This window comes from Prionailurus viverrinus, chromosome C1, assembly GCF_022837055.1.
Source record: "Prionailurus viverrinus isolate Anna chromosome C1, UM_Priviv_1.0, whole genome shotgun sequence".
NCBI lineage: Eukaryota > Metazoa > Chordata > Mammalia > Carnivora > Felidae > Prionailurus > Prionailurus viverrinus.
Genome location: NC_062568.1, coordinates 195,368,188 through 195,383,698, shown reverse-complemented (window position 1 = coordinate 195,383,698; position 15,511 = coordinate 195,368,188). Strand labels below are relative to the sequence as shown.

Below are 15,511 nucleotides of genomic sequence, written 5' to 3'. Positions count from 1 at the left end.
GTACTGCAACAATAAATACCTTCCCAGATAAATATCTGTGAACATTTTTTTTTCTTTCCTTAGAATAAAACAAGGAATAGAATTGAAAAGTCAGAGGACTGGCATGTTAAGGTTTTGTAAATGAAATGCCAGTTCACCCTCTCCCCAGTGTCACAGAAAAGTGGTGGGCGCCTGACTGGCACTGATGGTTGGCTTGCTGGCAGATATGGGCGGACTGAGGTCTGGGAAGTGGTTCGGCCTGTGAACTTGGTGTCCCAGGCGGCTGGCCCCCGGCCACTGCCCCGAGGAGGAAGCAGCCTGGGGTGGGCGGAGGGGGGACGCTTGCTCCTGGACCCCCTTCAAAGGCTGGTGGTATTGGAGCCTCCCTGGATCGTGCCTGGGCCAGCCTTGGCCTCGGAACCTGCCTAGGCGTTTAGAGGGGGCGTGGAGAATGGTAGCGTGTGCGGCTGGGGATGGAAAGGACAGGAATGAGCCTGGGTCATGCCTCCGATCTCTGTGCCTACAGGAGGCCTCAGCGGGGCAACCATCATTGACTCCCTAGACACCCTCTACCTCATGGAGCTGCAGGACGAGTTCCAGGAGGCCAAGGCTTGGGTTGAAGAGAACTTCCACCTGAACGTGGTGAGTCAGACACCCTTGGGGTGTTGGAGCCAGAAGGGGTCCGGAAGGGCAGTGGCCAGCTCCACCCGGTCACTTCTGAGACCCAGAGACTCTGGCCCCAAGCTGCACAGCAGAGCAGTCCTGGAACTGGGGCTCTGCCCTCTCTGCTGAGCCCCCCTCTCCTAAGACCAGCCTCAAGGTGGCGTTGAGCTCTGGCCAGTCCAGGAGTATTTACCAACCTGTTGTCCCCTGGGAGGGAAGACAGCCAACGACCCTTCCTTCCCCTCCGTGGGAGGTGGCAGGCACCCAGGAAGTCCCTTCTAGGGTTGAATCTGTCACACAGAACAGTAGCAACAGGAGGGGAGAAGTGGTGTATCTGCTCTGAGCCGCTCTAACCTGGAGCCCCCAGCTCACTCCATGCCGCCCTCTAGAGATAGGTGAGAGGCTGAGGAGCCATCCGGATGATAGTAACAATGACAATGACTAGTTCACGGGCTTGTTGTGAGAGTTAACTACCATGGAGGGTTACAACAAGCATTATAACACGGTCAAGAATGATATGGATGCGAGGGGGTGTCCTCCTCCTTCTCGTCATCATCAAGGTTATTTTGAGGCATGTTATGCCTTCTGGTAGTCTGCGTGAGAAGGTCAGAATCCTCCCATTTCCCACCGTATGGAATGGGAGAAGGTGGGAGAAGGAAGGGGTATCTTCATAGGCCCACCCTGTCCCTGTGCAGATAGTGGATAGAGAATGGGCATCAGGCAGCTGCCTATGGTGCCAGGTGCTGGCAGGTTCGGGGAGCCTGGGGACATTCAAACAGGCGGGGGCAGGTTAGGGAGGGTCCTTGGAAGAAAGCAAGATGGGGTCACATCCCCTCTCTGAGCCTTGGCTTTCTCACCTGGAAAATGGGAACGGAAACCTCGCGGAGCCCTGTAAGGCTGAAAGAGAGAAGAGCTTTGCAGGTGCTGTGTCAGTGGAAAAGCTCTCCCAGATAAAGGGACAGTCATCGTTGTTGTCGGCAGTAAAGGACAGTGATGTGGGGAGCGCTGGGGGGGGCAGGGATGGTAATAGCAGACCCCTCTAGGGAGCCACGCCAGGCACCGTGTGGGCGCCGGGCGGACGTCTCACCTGTACCACTCAGCGCCCCGTTGCCACCTGCTCAGGATGAAGAACCTCGGGCAGAGAAAAGCTAAATATCTTGCCCAAAGTCCCAAAGCCAAGTAAGAGGCCGAGGTGGGATTTTAACCTAGATCTGGTCCTTGGCATGGTGCCCCAACACCCCTGATTCGCAATCCAGACCTAAGAAAGAAAACAACGATTGAGGCAAGTGTGGACATGCCCTGAGGGCTACAGAGCTGAGGCTGAGGATTGCTGATTACCTACAAGTACCTTTCTGGCACCCCTCCCTCTCAGCCTCGGCTTTGTCCCATTTGCCCCAAAACCTCCTGGGAGAACCTTCCCCTTCCCCCTGCCGCCCCAAGGAATGGCCGCCCTACCGTCCAGCTAGGCCAGGAGTTCCCTCAGGAAGGGGAGGTGGCTGGACTAGAGAATCTGCCTCCCCTCAGGCTAATCTTCAGCCCACAGCTCCCCACCAAGTTCTCCAGCTCCTTGGAGAACAGCCAGGCAGAACTTTGCTCTGATGGCCTCCGGCAAGGGCTGGGGAAGAAAGCCAAACCTGGTGTTTATTTGCAATGCTGTCAACGAGCTGTGGTGGCCTGCCAAGCAGGTGTCGATGCCTCTCAACTTTTGCTCCGAAAACCACCACCCAGCGAGGCCCCGGAGCCCAGCACAAGTATGGCCAGATCAACGGGGGGTGGGGGGCTGCAGCCAGAGTGACCTATCTCGAGGACCTGGCTGTCCCTGGGAGCCCTGCAGGCACCTCACAAGTGTCCCCCGCCCCTGCCCTCCCCTTTCCCGCTGCCCTGCAGAGTGGAGAAGCATCCTTGTTTGAGGTGAACATCCGGTACATCGGGGGACTCCTCTCAGCCTTCTACCTGACGGGAGAAGAGGTAAGTTGGCCCTTGGAGGACCCTGGACCATCCAGGTGGGAAAAGGCTTTAAAGAACATCCAGTCCCACTCCCTCACGTCACCAGTGAGGAAGCAGGGATTCAGGGGGATTTGCCTGGGGCTGCCCATGTCCGCCCAGCCTCCACGGTGCCACCTGCAGGCTCTCTCTCTCATGTTTCATCTGATGTTTCCCTTCTCTTGCCCAGGTGAGCCCCGCTGGCTCCCACAGTTGCTAGTAAATTCTCCAAGGATGATGACTAGTCTACTCACACCAGCCCTGTAGCTCCTAGCACAGCACCCAGCAGTCTGGGCTCAGCACTGGCTTGTAGAGCTGCTGGACTGGTTTTTGCAGGTGCTAGTTTTCAGCATTGAGAAAGCTAAGACCATTGTTTCGCCATTTCCACCCCTGGGGCCCCTCAGCCTTGTCCTGCTCCACAGCCACTCCTCCGCTCCCCCTCCCCTTCCGGGTGCCAGCCACCGGCCAGAGGTCAGCTGCAGGTCTCAAGGGGCAACAGGGAGATGGGGCAGCCACTGGGGATGGTCTCATGTCCGAAGTGCAAGGCCTCAGCCCCAGGCAAGCTGTGTTGGCTTCCAGAGGGTGGACTGTGCAGTGTGGGGAGAAGACAGAGCCCTGAGCAGGGAGGGAGTCAGAAAACCTGGGTCTCATCCCCACACCACACCTGCCTGTGATCTTGAGCAAGTCCTCCCCCACCCCTGGGCCTCGCTTCCTTCCCCACCATGGGGATGGACTCACAGAGCCCTTGTGAGATGGTTCGGGAGGGATAGGAGTTGACCCTGAGCTGACCAGCTCCAAAGCCCATATTCTCCGTGCTACAAGAGAATTTTGAAAACCACAGAGCTCTGTAGAAATAGGAGGCTCTTCCTCCCTTCGAGAAGTCCCATGAAAGTGCAGCCCAAGTATCGGGGGGTGAGGCTGGCCAAGTCCCCAGCCATGGGTCATCATCGATCAGTTGTGTTCCCTGTTACCCAGAGGGGTCACGCTGCTCAGCACAACCGCTGCTCTGGGGTTAGATGCCTTGGCCTTGGCCCTTTCCCTTCCCTGCCCTTCTTCCTGCTCTGTCCACCCTGAGACAATATCATCCCTGCCCCTGCCGCGGGGAGAGCCACCAAAAAATCCCTGCTAACCTCCAGTGGTGGGGTCTGAGGAAGTCAGCTGCAACCAAGGGTTCAGAGGCAACAGGTGCACTCTACTTCCTGTCACCTCGGGCCTCTCCATCAAGCCTGATCTCCTCAGCAGAGATTACCACTTGTACCAATTTGTCTCCAAACCAGTGTGGTTGGGATCCCTTGGCTTTGAGCCACACAAAACCTGAATCGTATTTGAAAACCCTAGGATAGGAAAATGACATGGAACAGAAAAGGCACCCTGTTCTTCCAGGCACTTGCGCAGCCTCCCTGCCACTCATGGCTGTGGAAGGTGGCCATAGCGTATAGATAGGGACAGGGGAGGGAGCCATGCAGCTCAGGGCTCTCAGGGGTCAGTTTGAGGGGCCAGCGATTAAGGGAGGAGCTGGTGCCCCTCAGTCCTGATGCTTGACCCAGCCTCCACCCTCCTCATAGGGTATCCTGGCTCTGAAAACCTATCTGAGGCCTTGGCTCCCTAGTGATGTAGTCTGGCTGGGTCTGAGGACCCAGAGGAGGGGAGGTGCCCCAGGACCAGCCAAGAGGGTCCTTGGCTTCATGCAGGGTAGGAATCAAACACAAGCCAAGAGGAAGTGAGAGCAGAAGACTGAGGGCGAGTATAGGTACAGACAGAGCATCTGGGAGACTTGGAAAGGAAAAGGAGTCTTGTCTTTGGTTGGGGTCTGGGGTTTTTACTGAGGATTGTGGTCTGATGTACATGCCCTCTCAGATACCCAGAAACTGGTCAGAGCAAGGACAAGGAGCCAGGTGTCCTCCATAAGTCACTTACTCCTTGGAGTCGGGGGTCTTGGCATTGAGATGTCTAGCGTCACTGTCTGGAATATGCACAGGACAGCCTCACCCGCTCATTCTTGCCTGGTCATTCGCTTGATGCTATCTGTCATGCTGGAAGACTTCAAAGAAATCGTTAACTCCTTGACCCTTGCAAGGAGGGCTACATTATTTGTACTATGAGGCATGTGTAAGGCAGGTGCAGGTCCTGGCAAGAATAGAAGCAGGAAAAGGAGCGTATAAAGCAGTCCCCCCCCTTCGTGGCGTTGCCTCAGTTTCCCCATCTCACTTTAAGGATCATCAGTCTGACTCTCCAGGAGGCAGACTGGACAGTGAGGTGTGGACAGGAGTGCCTGTGACTTAGACATAGTTCCCAAAGCCCAGGGAGCCCCATGTGGCTCAGAATCCTGAATAGACAGGCTCCTGAGGTTATGGGCACAGCCCCTGTCCTCTAGCCATGCCCTGCTGATCCCTCTCTGTTCCCAGAGACTGTGCCACATGAGCCCAGTCTCACTGATCCCCAAATACCCCATGAGGTGGGGGTCTTCATCTATTTACAGATGTAGGAACTGAGACTTAGAAGGAATGTGCTCAGGTCGCAGTCCCTGAGGGCTGTGCTGGGTCAGCTCGTGACCCCGTGGCCTTTCCACCACAGGCCTGAGTTGTAGCCCCCACGCAGCCTGGCCCAGTGTCACTCCTTGTGACCAGGGCTCAGCTGCACCGGACTGGGGCCTCCCTCCTCTCTGTCCTTGGTCTCACACGTAGTGGGTGCCTGTGAAGTGGGGCTTTCCATTCTTCAAATATCCCAGGAGTATTTGTGGAATGGTGCCGGAGACCGCAGCCCCTTTCTGGGCTGCGGCCTTGCCTTGCTGCAGAGGAAACCTGGGGGAGGAGAGTCCCCTTCTGGGTAACCAGCCCCGCAAGACCCACAGGAGAATAGCAAGCCTGCCGACAGCCACTCCAGGTGATGTTTGCACGGCTCTTCAAGTTCACATGGCCCATTCACTTACATACATCCTCTCGTTTGAGTTCCGGACGAACCCTGTGAAACAGCCGGGGCACATGTACAGTTAGTTCCGTTGCACACAGTTATAGTGCTCAGAGATAGTAAGTGGCTCACCTAAGGTCACAAAGCTGCTAAGTGGGAAGATCCAAACCTGGGCTCTCACTCCCAGCCCAGACACCTTTCCACTCTACAGAATGTAATTCTTGCTGGCCTCTCTCACCTCTGTTCTGGAACCTCTGGGCCCTGCCTGTTGCTTACCATGGCTGTCTGCAGCCATATAGCTCTGTGTTCTCTCTCTGTGTTGGAAAGGCAGCTTGGTATCAGTAGCTCCACAACCTTGGGCAAATTGCTTCTCTGAGACTCAGTTTTGTCATCCTCAAAGTGGTCAACATCTTCCCCACAAGGCGGTTGCAAGGATTAAAGGTCATGTAGAGACACTGACACATCGATGTATTGTGCTTTATAATAAGTAATATATATTTTTGGTCTGCATCCTGCTTCTGGCAGAGCTCCTAAAACCGTTGGAATTTCCTAAGTGATGAGAGCAATAAATATGTCTTTTGTTGTGTTAATTGGGTGACTTTTGGACCCCACCAAAGGATAGAGGCTGGTTGCTAGGAAAACCTTGTACTTAGAGGGTAGTTATTTTCAGTCCCACCACCCTGACTTCCGGGGACAGGAGAGGGGCTGGATGCTGAATCGGTAGCCAGTTGGCAGTGGTTTAATTGGCCCTGCCCATGTGATGAAACCTCCATAAAAACCCAAAAGGACTGGGTCACAGAGCTTCTGGTTGGCTGAGCACCAGGAGATTTGGGGAGAGCGCCCCACCTGGAGAAAGCATGGAAACTCCATGCCCTTTTCCCCATACCTTAACCCTCTGCATCACTTGCATCTGACTCTTCCTGACTTCTGTTCTTTTATAATAAGCCAGTAATCCAGTGAGTAAAATGTTTCCTGAGTTCTGTGAACCACTCTAGCAAATTAATCAAGCCCACAGAGGGGTTTGTGATAACGTGCTCCTAAGAGCACTTCAGAAGAAATCTTCTAGGAGTCCTCAGGGCAGAAGACAGCCAGTCGGCTGCCTGGAGCCTCAGGCTCGGGTTCAGGTTCTGGAGGGTTCCTTTGTGCCTCAGTGCTCAGCCTCCCAGGGGTCAAGTGATGATGTCAGGAGCCTCGAAGGAGAGCCCTTTGTTGTTGCTGAACCGGTGGCTTCTGGGGCAGAGGGCTTTGGAATCTGGGTCCTAGACAAGCTCCTCGGGGATTGTGGTGTGGCTGGCCCCTGTGCCCACTTCTGGGACCCTCTGTCTGGCACTGGACACTATCCTCTTCTGTCCCCATCACTGCCAGGCCCCGCATGTGACTCTTCCCTTCCCACCCCTCCACTCCCCAGCAACAACCACACCTGCCCTCCGAGGCCTCTCTGCCACATCCCAGCCGGATCCGGCAAAAACTGCCCCGCAGCGATCCCTCCACAGCTGCCTCAGCCCATATATTGTGCATATTGGGGTTGGGAACTCAAGATGACTTTGTTTTGCAACACTCAGGAGGTCCAGCTCCGGAAATGAAAGGAAACGTGTGTTGTTCCACCCGGAATAGTCACGTTTTAAAAAATAAATACTACTTACTGTGGGCTTGTTTTTATTATGAAAAAAAGCACAGAAATAGAGATACGCCAAATGAAGAAAGCAAAATTCCTCCACGAGCCTACCCCCTACCCCTAGGAGACCATTGTTAATATTTTAGTGTATTTCCTTCCCAACCCTTTCTCACGCATCCGTGTGCATGTAATTTTTACTAACTTTGAATTACACTGTTTCAAAGTATATTTTTCTTTTAATGAACTGGAACCCCTTTCTTTGCTATTAAATAATCTGCATCATGCCAGTGGCTGCACGGTATTCTATTGCCTGGACAAGCCATAATTTAACCACTTCCCTATTGTTTGATATTTAGAATATTCTCATGTTTCCCATGTTTCCCTTGAAATAAAGTTAAATCTTTACAACATCCTTCATTACTTATTTAGTTAGAATAAATTCCTAAGAGGGAAACTGTGGCGTCAGAAAGTCACAGGTGCTTTTGAATTAGAACAGTTTGAAGGGGTCAGAGCCTCCCGCAGGGCCCTGAGGCCTGGGACCCCCATTCACCTTTTCCGTTCATTCCCATCTAAAAAATGGGAACCGTGGGCAGATTCAGAATGTCAAGGGGGAAAGGCCCCAGCCCCCCACCCCTGGTGTTACACGTGGGACGGCAGTGCTTTGCTGGGAAGCACACAGCAGCCAAATTGGGAGGCAGGGATTGAACCTGGGGCGGGGCAGGACTCCTAATCCAGTGCTCTTCACACCCTGTCCAAACGTACTTCCCCCGCACCCAGCCCGTGGCGTCCTGGTCCATTGGTGACGGCGGCCCTGGCTACTTCATCCTCCCGGTGGCCACCCGGAGCACAGCTGGAATCACTGAGCCTTCAGAGTCCCGACACTGCCGTGAGGACTTTACAACTATTACCTAATCTTCATTCCTCCCAACAGCCTCTGAGGAAGGCGGTAGTGGCCTTGTGTTATGAGTGAGAAAGGAAACCGAGGCTCGGAGAGAGGTGCCTCGACTAAGGGCACGTCACCAGGAACTCGAGGAGCCGGGTTCATAGCCAAGGCTGTCTGATTCCAGAGCCTAACACAGCACCACCTCCCACTCCGAGCCAGCAGCTCCTGGGTTCATCCGCCAGCGGGAGCAGCTTCTCGAAGTGATGGCGCCCACCCAGCCCCGTTCACGATGCCCCATGCTTCTTCCTTTACAGGTGTTCCGAATCAAGGCCATCAAGCTGGGAGAGAAACTCCTGCCCGCCTTCAACACCCCCACGGGAATCCCAAAAGGTGTTGTGAACTTCAAAAGGTAGGACATCTTCTGGTTTCCCACTTCTGGCTTTGGCTGCTTCCGTGTGGAAACTGAGGCACCGGGAGAGGACAGTACCCACCTTGGGAATCACAGCCAGCCAGTGGCACAGTGGAGGTTAGCCTTAGCCAAGGACTCTCCAGGGCCGGTGTTTGTCACCACACCTGGGGCTTAGGTTTCATAAGACCTGATCTTCCTGAGGTGTGGAGGGGCAGCTGTTCTGTGATCATCCCCCAACACTGCCTTGACTCACCGCCCTACGGGTGTACCCCATTCACTTCCCTCCCCAGCTAGGGTCAGCAGCCAATAGGCACATCACACCCTCCTGCCATGAGGAGGTGCCCCAAACTGCTAGGGAGTCTCGAGACTCTGAGCAGAGGGACCCCTGGTCTGCCGACTGCCACCCTTGGCCCCAGCAGGGCTGGGTCTCAGGAACCCAGTGTCAGAACCCAGAAGGGCTTCTGGGGGCATCAAGGTCACAGAAGCTCAGTCTCCAAGGATTGAAGGCCCTGGCCAAGGTCACATAAGCCAGTAACCGACTGACCATTCCAGGACACAAACCCAGGACTTCCAGCTCCATTTTTGATCATTCTTATTGGAATTTCCCCCTCTTTAGAAATAATAACTTCTCATTGCAGATAATGTGGATTATACCAAAAGTGTTAGATAAGAGCAGAAAACTCCCATGTGGTTCCACTAGTCACAGAAAGCACCGGTAATGCTTCTGTTCTACTGGCTCGGTATTAAAACGTTGATTCTTATTGGCTGCTTCCATGATTTTGCTTCCTGATCTGTTGCTTAATTCAGTGTGTGAACCTGAGACTTTCTGGGTAGTCACTAAGTCACAGAATGCCCGAGTGGAGGGGACCTTGAGTGGTCCAGTTAGAGAAGAGCAGAGCAGGGGCTGCAGCTGGGTCCAGCTCCAGAGTCCGTGGGGTGCCTACCTGCCCCCCTCCGCGCTGCTACCCTTCCCTCTCGTGGGGACGGGAGCGTGTTTATATCCACTCACTTTCCAGGTGTGGCAACTGAGACCCAAAGAGGGGAAAGGACAGGGTCAGAGTCCAGAGGACTAATGGCGAGCCAGCTTCATGATGTGTGAATCTTCACGAGCATGAGTCTGGCTCCTGGGGACCCCCGTGTGCCCCGTTGTCTTGCCTTTGCTCACTCTGTTCCTCCACCGGTTGCCCTCCTCTCCCAGCTTCCCTGGCCAGCAAAGCCTGGCTCACATGCCACTTGTGCCATCAAGCCAGGAGCCTTTCAGCCTCTCCTGGCCTCCAGGCACTTCGTTTGCTTCCTTACAGCCTCGTCGCGTGCCTCTTCCTGTTCCCTGCTGGCCTGGGAGCTTCTTGAAGGCAGGATCTTGAGGGCAGATATTTATATGACCCCATTATTCACACAGAGTCTCAGAGAGGAAAAGTAACTTGCCCAAAGTCTTACAGCTAATATAACTGGGGCTAAGATTCCAACCCATTTTGTTACAGACTGAAAGCTCTGCTCTGAACACCTGCCTGGCCCTCCCTCAGGCAGGACCCATGCTGCCCCCCCGCGCTGCAGGAGCAGACCCCTGGGAGATGTTGTAGGAGGCACCCAGGAGCTCCCTGGGGCCGTTCGCGAGGTTCTCCGAGAACCCCGAGTCCACCTCACCAGACTTCCTGTTCCCTCTCCTGAAGTGATGTCTTTTTTTTTAACTGAAAGATTTTTTTTTAAGTTTATTTATTTTGAGAGAGAGAGAGAGCAGGGGAGGGACAGAGAGAGAGGGAAAGAGAGACTCCCAAGCAGGCTCTGCACCATCAGCACAGAGCCTAATGTGGGGCTCAAACTCATGAACCCTGAGATCATGACCTGAGCCAAAACCAAGAGCCGGGCAGTTAACTGACCGAGCCACCCAGGTGCCCCCTGAAGTGACGTCTTACCTCAGGACTCTCAATCCAGCAGTGGCTCCAGCCAGCTGCCCGGGAGGGAAGGAGGGCGCCTCACCGGAGGCAGGGGCTCTGGGCTCTGGTCGCATGTCGGCTTCCTCTCTGTCCCGGGGAGGTCCCACTCTTCTGGTCCGCCTGCCTGGGGCCTCACAAAAGAGAAGGGACACATACACTGCTTTGCCACTTCACTTACTGTCTGATCAGAAAACATTCCTGGGGTGTGACATCACATAAATCCCAGCAGAGGCCACAGAGGGGCCCTCAGGGCCAACTGAATCCCGTCCTCAGTGCCGGGGCTGATGTCTCAGAGCCGGGCCCTTGGAGCTCTGCTCAGATCCCTTTCCCACAAACACCGATCCTGGAGAAACGCAGCCAGCCGTCAGGGAGGAGACACAAACACAGTATCTTAGGGGCTCTCTCTCCCAGGGCTAGCTCCCCGGCCTCGCTGCCTGAGTCTGGGATAGGACCTTAGCTTCGCCGTCCTTCCCTCCTCTGTGCGTGGCACTGCGCGCCCCCAAGCTCTGCAACCACAGCCCTGCAGGGCTGTCTGCCTTACCCCTGTCCCTCAGAGCCGGGACCGGATGCGACACAGATCCTGACATTTCTGATTAAGAAAATGCATTTAGTTTTAGGCTATTTGCATGCTGTCAGTGCTGTATACATATGTATGTATATGCATATTTCCTGGCAACTCCTCCCTTTCATTTTCTGGGTAAGAGAGTCTGTTGCTAAAAATGCATCCCTGTTCCACCCCGGGGGAATGTCAGGGATGAGTACGGCCGGCCCGCGTGGCGCTGAGTTTGCGCTTTGGAGAGGGCCAGCTGGTGAGAGCTGGGGCACACGCTGCTGTCCCTGCCCCGGGCAGGGCTCGCTGTGGGCAGCTCTATGAGGAAGGGCCAGACGGGGTCCCAGCAGGAGGGGTGCGGAACTAGGCCCCGCCCGAAGTGAGCGTTACTGCTCCTCCTGCCTGGGAGGCAGAGGCAGGGACAGCTGTGACCTGTGACCTGCGGGCACCACTGAACCCTCTGAGTGGCAGTGGCCAGTCCAAGGACTAATCTCTGTGCCACACTCAACTGCCGCCCCCCCCAAATCATACAGGCGGAGATACGCAACCTCGCCTGTCACCCTCTCTAGCGTCCCTACACTCACACACAAACACTTCCATTCGCACACCCCTGCCACACACACACATACACACCTTAATAAGTGCTAGTGTTTGGTGAGCATGTCACTGTGTGCTACACGCAGTGTGAACACATGATATGCATTCTCTCTTTTCAACCTCACGGACCCCATTTCACCAGTGGAGAAACCGAGGCTGGGAGAGGTGAGGTCACTTACCCAAGGTCACACAGCAGTAGAGTGAAGTTGGAATCCGGGTCTGTCTGGCTCCAAAGTGAACAATTATACCAGACCCGTGAGCGCGCACACAGACACGCACAGACACGCGGGAGTTTCTGCCATGCTGGGGAGGGGCATTGATGAGCAACCCTTCCCCCAGGGGGGAGAACACAGGCTGCACCTGCACCTGCAGGCTTCAGAGACCGGGACGGGGCAGAGGGCAGACCTTCCGTGAGCCCGTGGCCTCGCAGGGCTGATCCACGTGCCTTCTGGTCTCTGGATGCTGCCTAGAATACATGCAGCTGGGGCACACGGTAGCTAGGATTTGGATTTGGATTCGGATTCAACGCTACCATTTCTGTCACTTACTCTGTGACCTTGGAGAAGTGTCTCCCCCTCTCTGAGTCTGAAATAAGAATCGCAGGATCTACCTCTGAGGTTGGCTGTGAAGATAAGATAAGGTGCTAGAGCTGCCTGGCACCCATCAGGAACTCAGTCACTCAAACGAGCAATAATTTTAATAAACTACAAACACATAATTTATATGTGCATGATTGCATAATGTTAAAAATGACAGCAATTGCATGCCTAATTTATAACTCACAATAACTCTATGAGGTGTGGGTACTGTCATTTAACAGATGAGGAAACTGGGGTCTAGAGAGATCAACCGACCAGCCCGAAGTCGCCTGGCCGGGTGCTGAGGGATCCGGCATTGAAGGCAGGCAGGGGAGAGGGAAGGCGACCGCCCACTGCCCGCCTCTGCCCGGCACTTGTGTGCCTGTCTGCCAGGCTGGTTCCGCTGCAGGAAGCCCACTCGGGAGGGTAATTGTTGGGAGGGAGGGGAGAGGAAGGAGAGGCTCATGTGAAGGCAAATGAGAACAAAAGACGGGGGAGGGGGTGACTGGCGGCTTTTTTGACCTTGAATTTCTCTGCGAGGGCAGGAAACATCCATTATTCAAGAATCCCTCTGTGGGTACCCACGGCTCCCACTAAGAAAGCTGGAAAGAGAAGTCTCACTTAGCCTGAAGGAAAAGGGACAGAGAAGGGACACCTTCCCCTTCCCTCTGGGTCGATGTGGGGTCATCTGGGTGGGAGACCGTTAGGGGATGTGCAGAGCCCAGTCTGAATCCCGCCTCCACCACCTCCCGGCTCCAACCTTCCAGTAACTTACTTCCCTCTCTGAGCCTCAGTTTCCTCTTTGCATATTGGGAATAATGGTATTTTACCTTGTGGGGTTTAAATGAAGTAAAGATGCAAACAGCTTGACCCAGGGCCCGGTATCTTTAGTGGCTCAATAAACAGAAGCTGTTTTATTTATTATCCGAGAGTGAGTCTCCCCTCTCTATGCAACCCATCCCTCCCGATCTGCCTCCTGCCTCCAAATCAGGGAAATACCAAGGAGGTGGAGACAGGAAAAAGGGACCAGTGGTCATGTCTTTATGGAGGCCACTGGAGTCCTCCCTTTGTTTCTGGAAGTTGAGACTGATGAATTTGACTTCAGAAACTATATCCAGGCTGGAAAATGGAGTTTAGAGAGGAGAGGGGCTGCCTCAGAAAAGCCCCAGCCCACCCCAGGAAAAGGAGTGTCCCTCAGATGGCAAACCATGATCTCCTAAACCCATCTTCTCCCACGCCTGCCTCCCTAGGTCCTGTCCTGGGGAGACAGAGAGACAGAGCCCAGTTCTTGGGGAGGCACAGCTATCCCAGCAAGGAAGCAGAGGGGCTTCGGAGGCCAGGGCAGAGCCAGCCCCCCTCAGCCTGTACCTTGTAGCCCCTACAAATAGGGGGCACTCACTCCACGCTGCTCTGTCCCACAGGAAAGATCATCATGATACATTATGAGGAAACTGAGGCACAGGGAGAAGCAGCAGCTTGCCCAAGGCCACTCCCACCCTGCACTTTTCTCCTCCCTCTTCACCCCACAAAAGACCTAGAAACAGAGACCGGGACCAATTACTCTTGCCCAGCTTGATGATGCAGGAACTAAGGTGCATAAGGAGGGGATGATTTGCCCAAAGCCACTCAGCTAACAAACTTGACCCTGGCCCCCTGGCTACAGGTGCCAGGGAGATTTAAGTGAAAGCACCTGGGAAGGCAGCAGCCTTACTTACTATCATATAATTTAAAGAGAGACAGCCCACACGATGGTTGGGACGAGCTCTGTCGTCAGGCCAGCCTTGGGCCCCGGGTGCTCCACCTAACTGTGATCGAGAATGGGTGACATCACCATCCCAGGCCTTATTGTCCTCATCTGTGAAAGGGGCAGATGGGAGGGTTACCTGAGACTCTGCACGGTTCCTCCTTAGAAGCACCCAGGTCCTGGAAACGGTTAATCGACAGCCTTCTCCAGCGAGGTCACAGGGCCAGGCTAGGATCTCTCTAAGACGTTCGTGAGACATGCCTGATCAACAGCTGAGGAAACCTTTGCTCCGAGAGCCCCTGTGTCTTTTGTTCCTAACCTCGGGATCCAGCAGCTCGAGGCGTGTGGGCACGCCAGAGACACCTGCCTGATGGGTATGGGTTCCACAGAATTCCAGGCAGGGGCCATTGTGTGCCCTTGGGCAGCACTGACAGTGTGGGGAGAGAGGGGGAAAGGGCCAGGAGGGGTTCCTGCTTTTCATCTGCCCCCATTGTGACCCAGCCACAGCCATTACTCTCCACAGGCAGCACCACTGACTGTGAAGCGGTTGGCTTGCCTTCAGAGGACAGAACGTGTTCTGTGGGGTCTTTGTGATCGATCTCACCTGTAAATTGGGCATGACTTGGGGGCCAGGTCTTGGCCACCGAGACAGCTCTGCTGCCCGTCCTTGGGCCCAGAGGCCTCACAGGGGCTGCTTGACGATGGAAACAAAGAGTCGTGCAGGCAGACGGGTCTGGCTTCAAATCACCTGCAGCAGGTCAGTTCGCTGGCCTCAGTGTCCTCATCCACAAAATGGGGCCATTGGCAATACTGACCCCCGGGGAGGAGCATCCGAGAGCAGATGGCCTGACGCTAGTGGGTGATCGATGGATCCCCCACTAAGCAATCCCTGTCACTCCCAGCATGGGAGCCAGCCTCACAGACAGTGGGGTGACAGGTGCTTCTGTCTTTTCACAGCAGCTCCAACAGGAGCTGGGGCTGGGCCATGGCAGGGAGCAGCAGCATCCTGGCGGAGTTCGGGTCCTTGCACTTGGAGTTCTTACACCTCACCGAGCTCTCTGGCAACCAGGTGTTCGCAGAAAAGGCAAGTCTTCTCCCAGCTCCTCCCTGTTCTCCATACCGGGAGCGCCACAGGAAAGTGGGTCAGCGATGAGCAGGGTGGCCGGTGGGGACCTGGAAGGCGACCAGCCACCGCTGAGACGGCCCGTGGCTGCTCGTGGAAGCCGTGCATGTGCCCAAAGCCAGGTGGCACGGAAGGTGAGCACAGGGAGTAATCAGGGCCCTGCCAGGGCAGGGAAGAGGTGAGGCTGCCGGAAGGTTTTCACTGGTGCCGTCGGACCCAGGGAAAGTTCGGCAACGGAAATCCAGGCACCAGCTCGCCTTGGCAGGAATTGGCCACCGGCTGCAAAAGTCCCCTTTCCAGAGACAGTTAACTTTTTCGTGTGAGATCTGCCTGCCTTTCCCTTCCAGATGCCCGCCTAGCTCATGCTGTCAGCAGGCTGGCAAAGCGGTCTCACTCCGCAGCTGAGGCGCACGTCTGTTCTCCCTCGCTGGTGCCAGGCTGGCTGAGGCCACGGGGGTGCTGAGAGCTATAGCATCCAGGCTATCATCCAGTCTGACAGCTGTCCGCTCCTGCCCCTCCGCGAAGCCCTCCGGAAGACGCAGTTCC

General features: G+C 55.1%; 1 protein-coding gene across 2 annotated transcripts in view; it reads left to right on the top strand.

Moving 5' to 3' along the window:
- The window catches only part of MAN1C1 (mannosidase alpha class 1C member 1), a 140,502-nt gene that overhangs the window by 105,554 nt on the left and 19,437 nt on the right, over positions 1–15,511 (top strand). The window contains exons 3-6 of one of the 2 annotated variants that reach the window (XM_047870297.1): positions 506–621; positions 2,530–2,610; positions 8,345–8,439; positions 14,803–14,926. In XM_047870297.1, the coding sequence (XP_047726253.1) occupies positions 506–621; positions 2,530–2,610; positions 8,345–8,439; positions 14,803–14,926 (416 nt within the window). Of the gene's footprint in view, positions 1–505; positions 622–2,529; positions 2,611–8,344; positions 8,440–14,799; positions 14,927–15,511 lie in introns of both variants that reach the window. The other variant, XM_047870296.1, reaches the window with a different exon arrangement.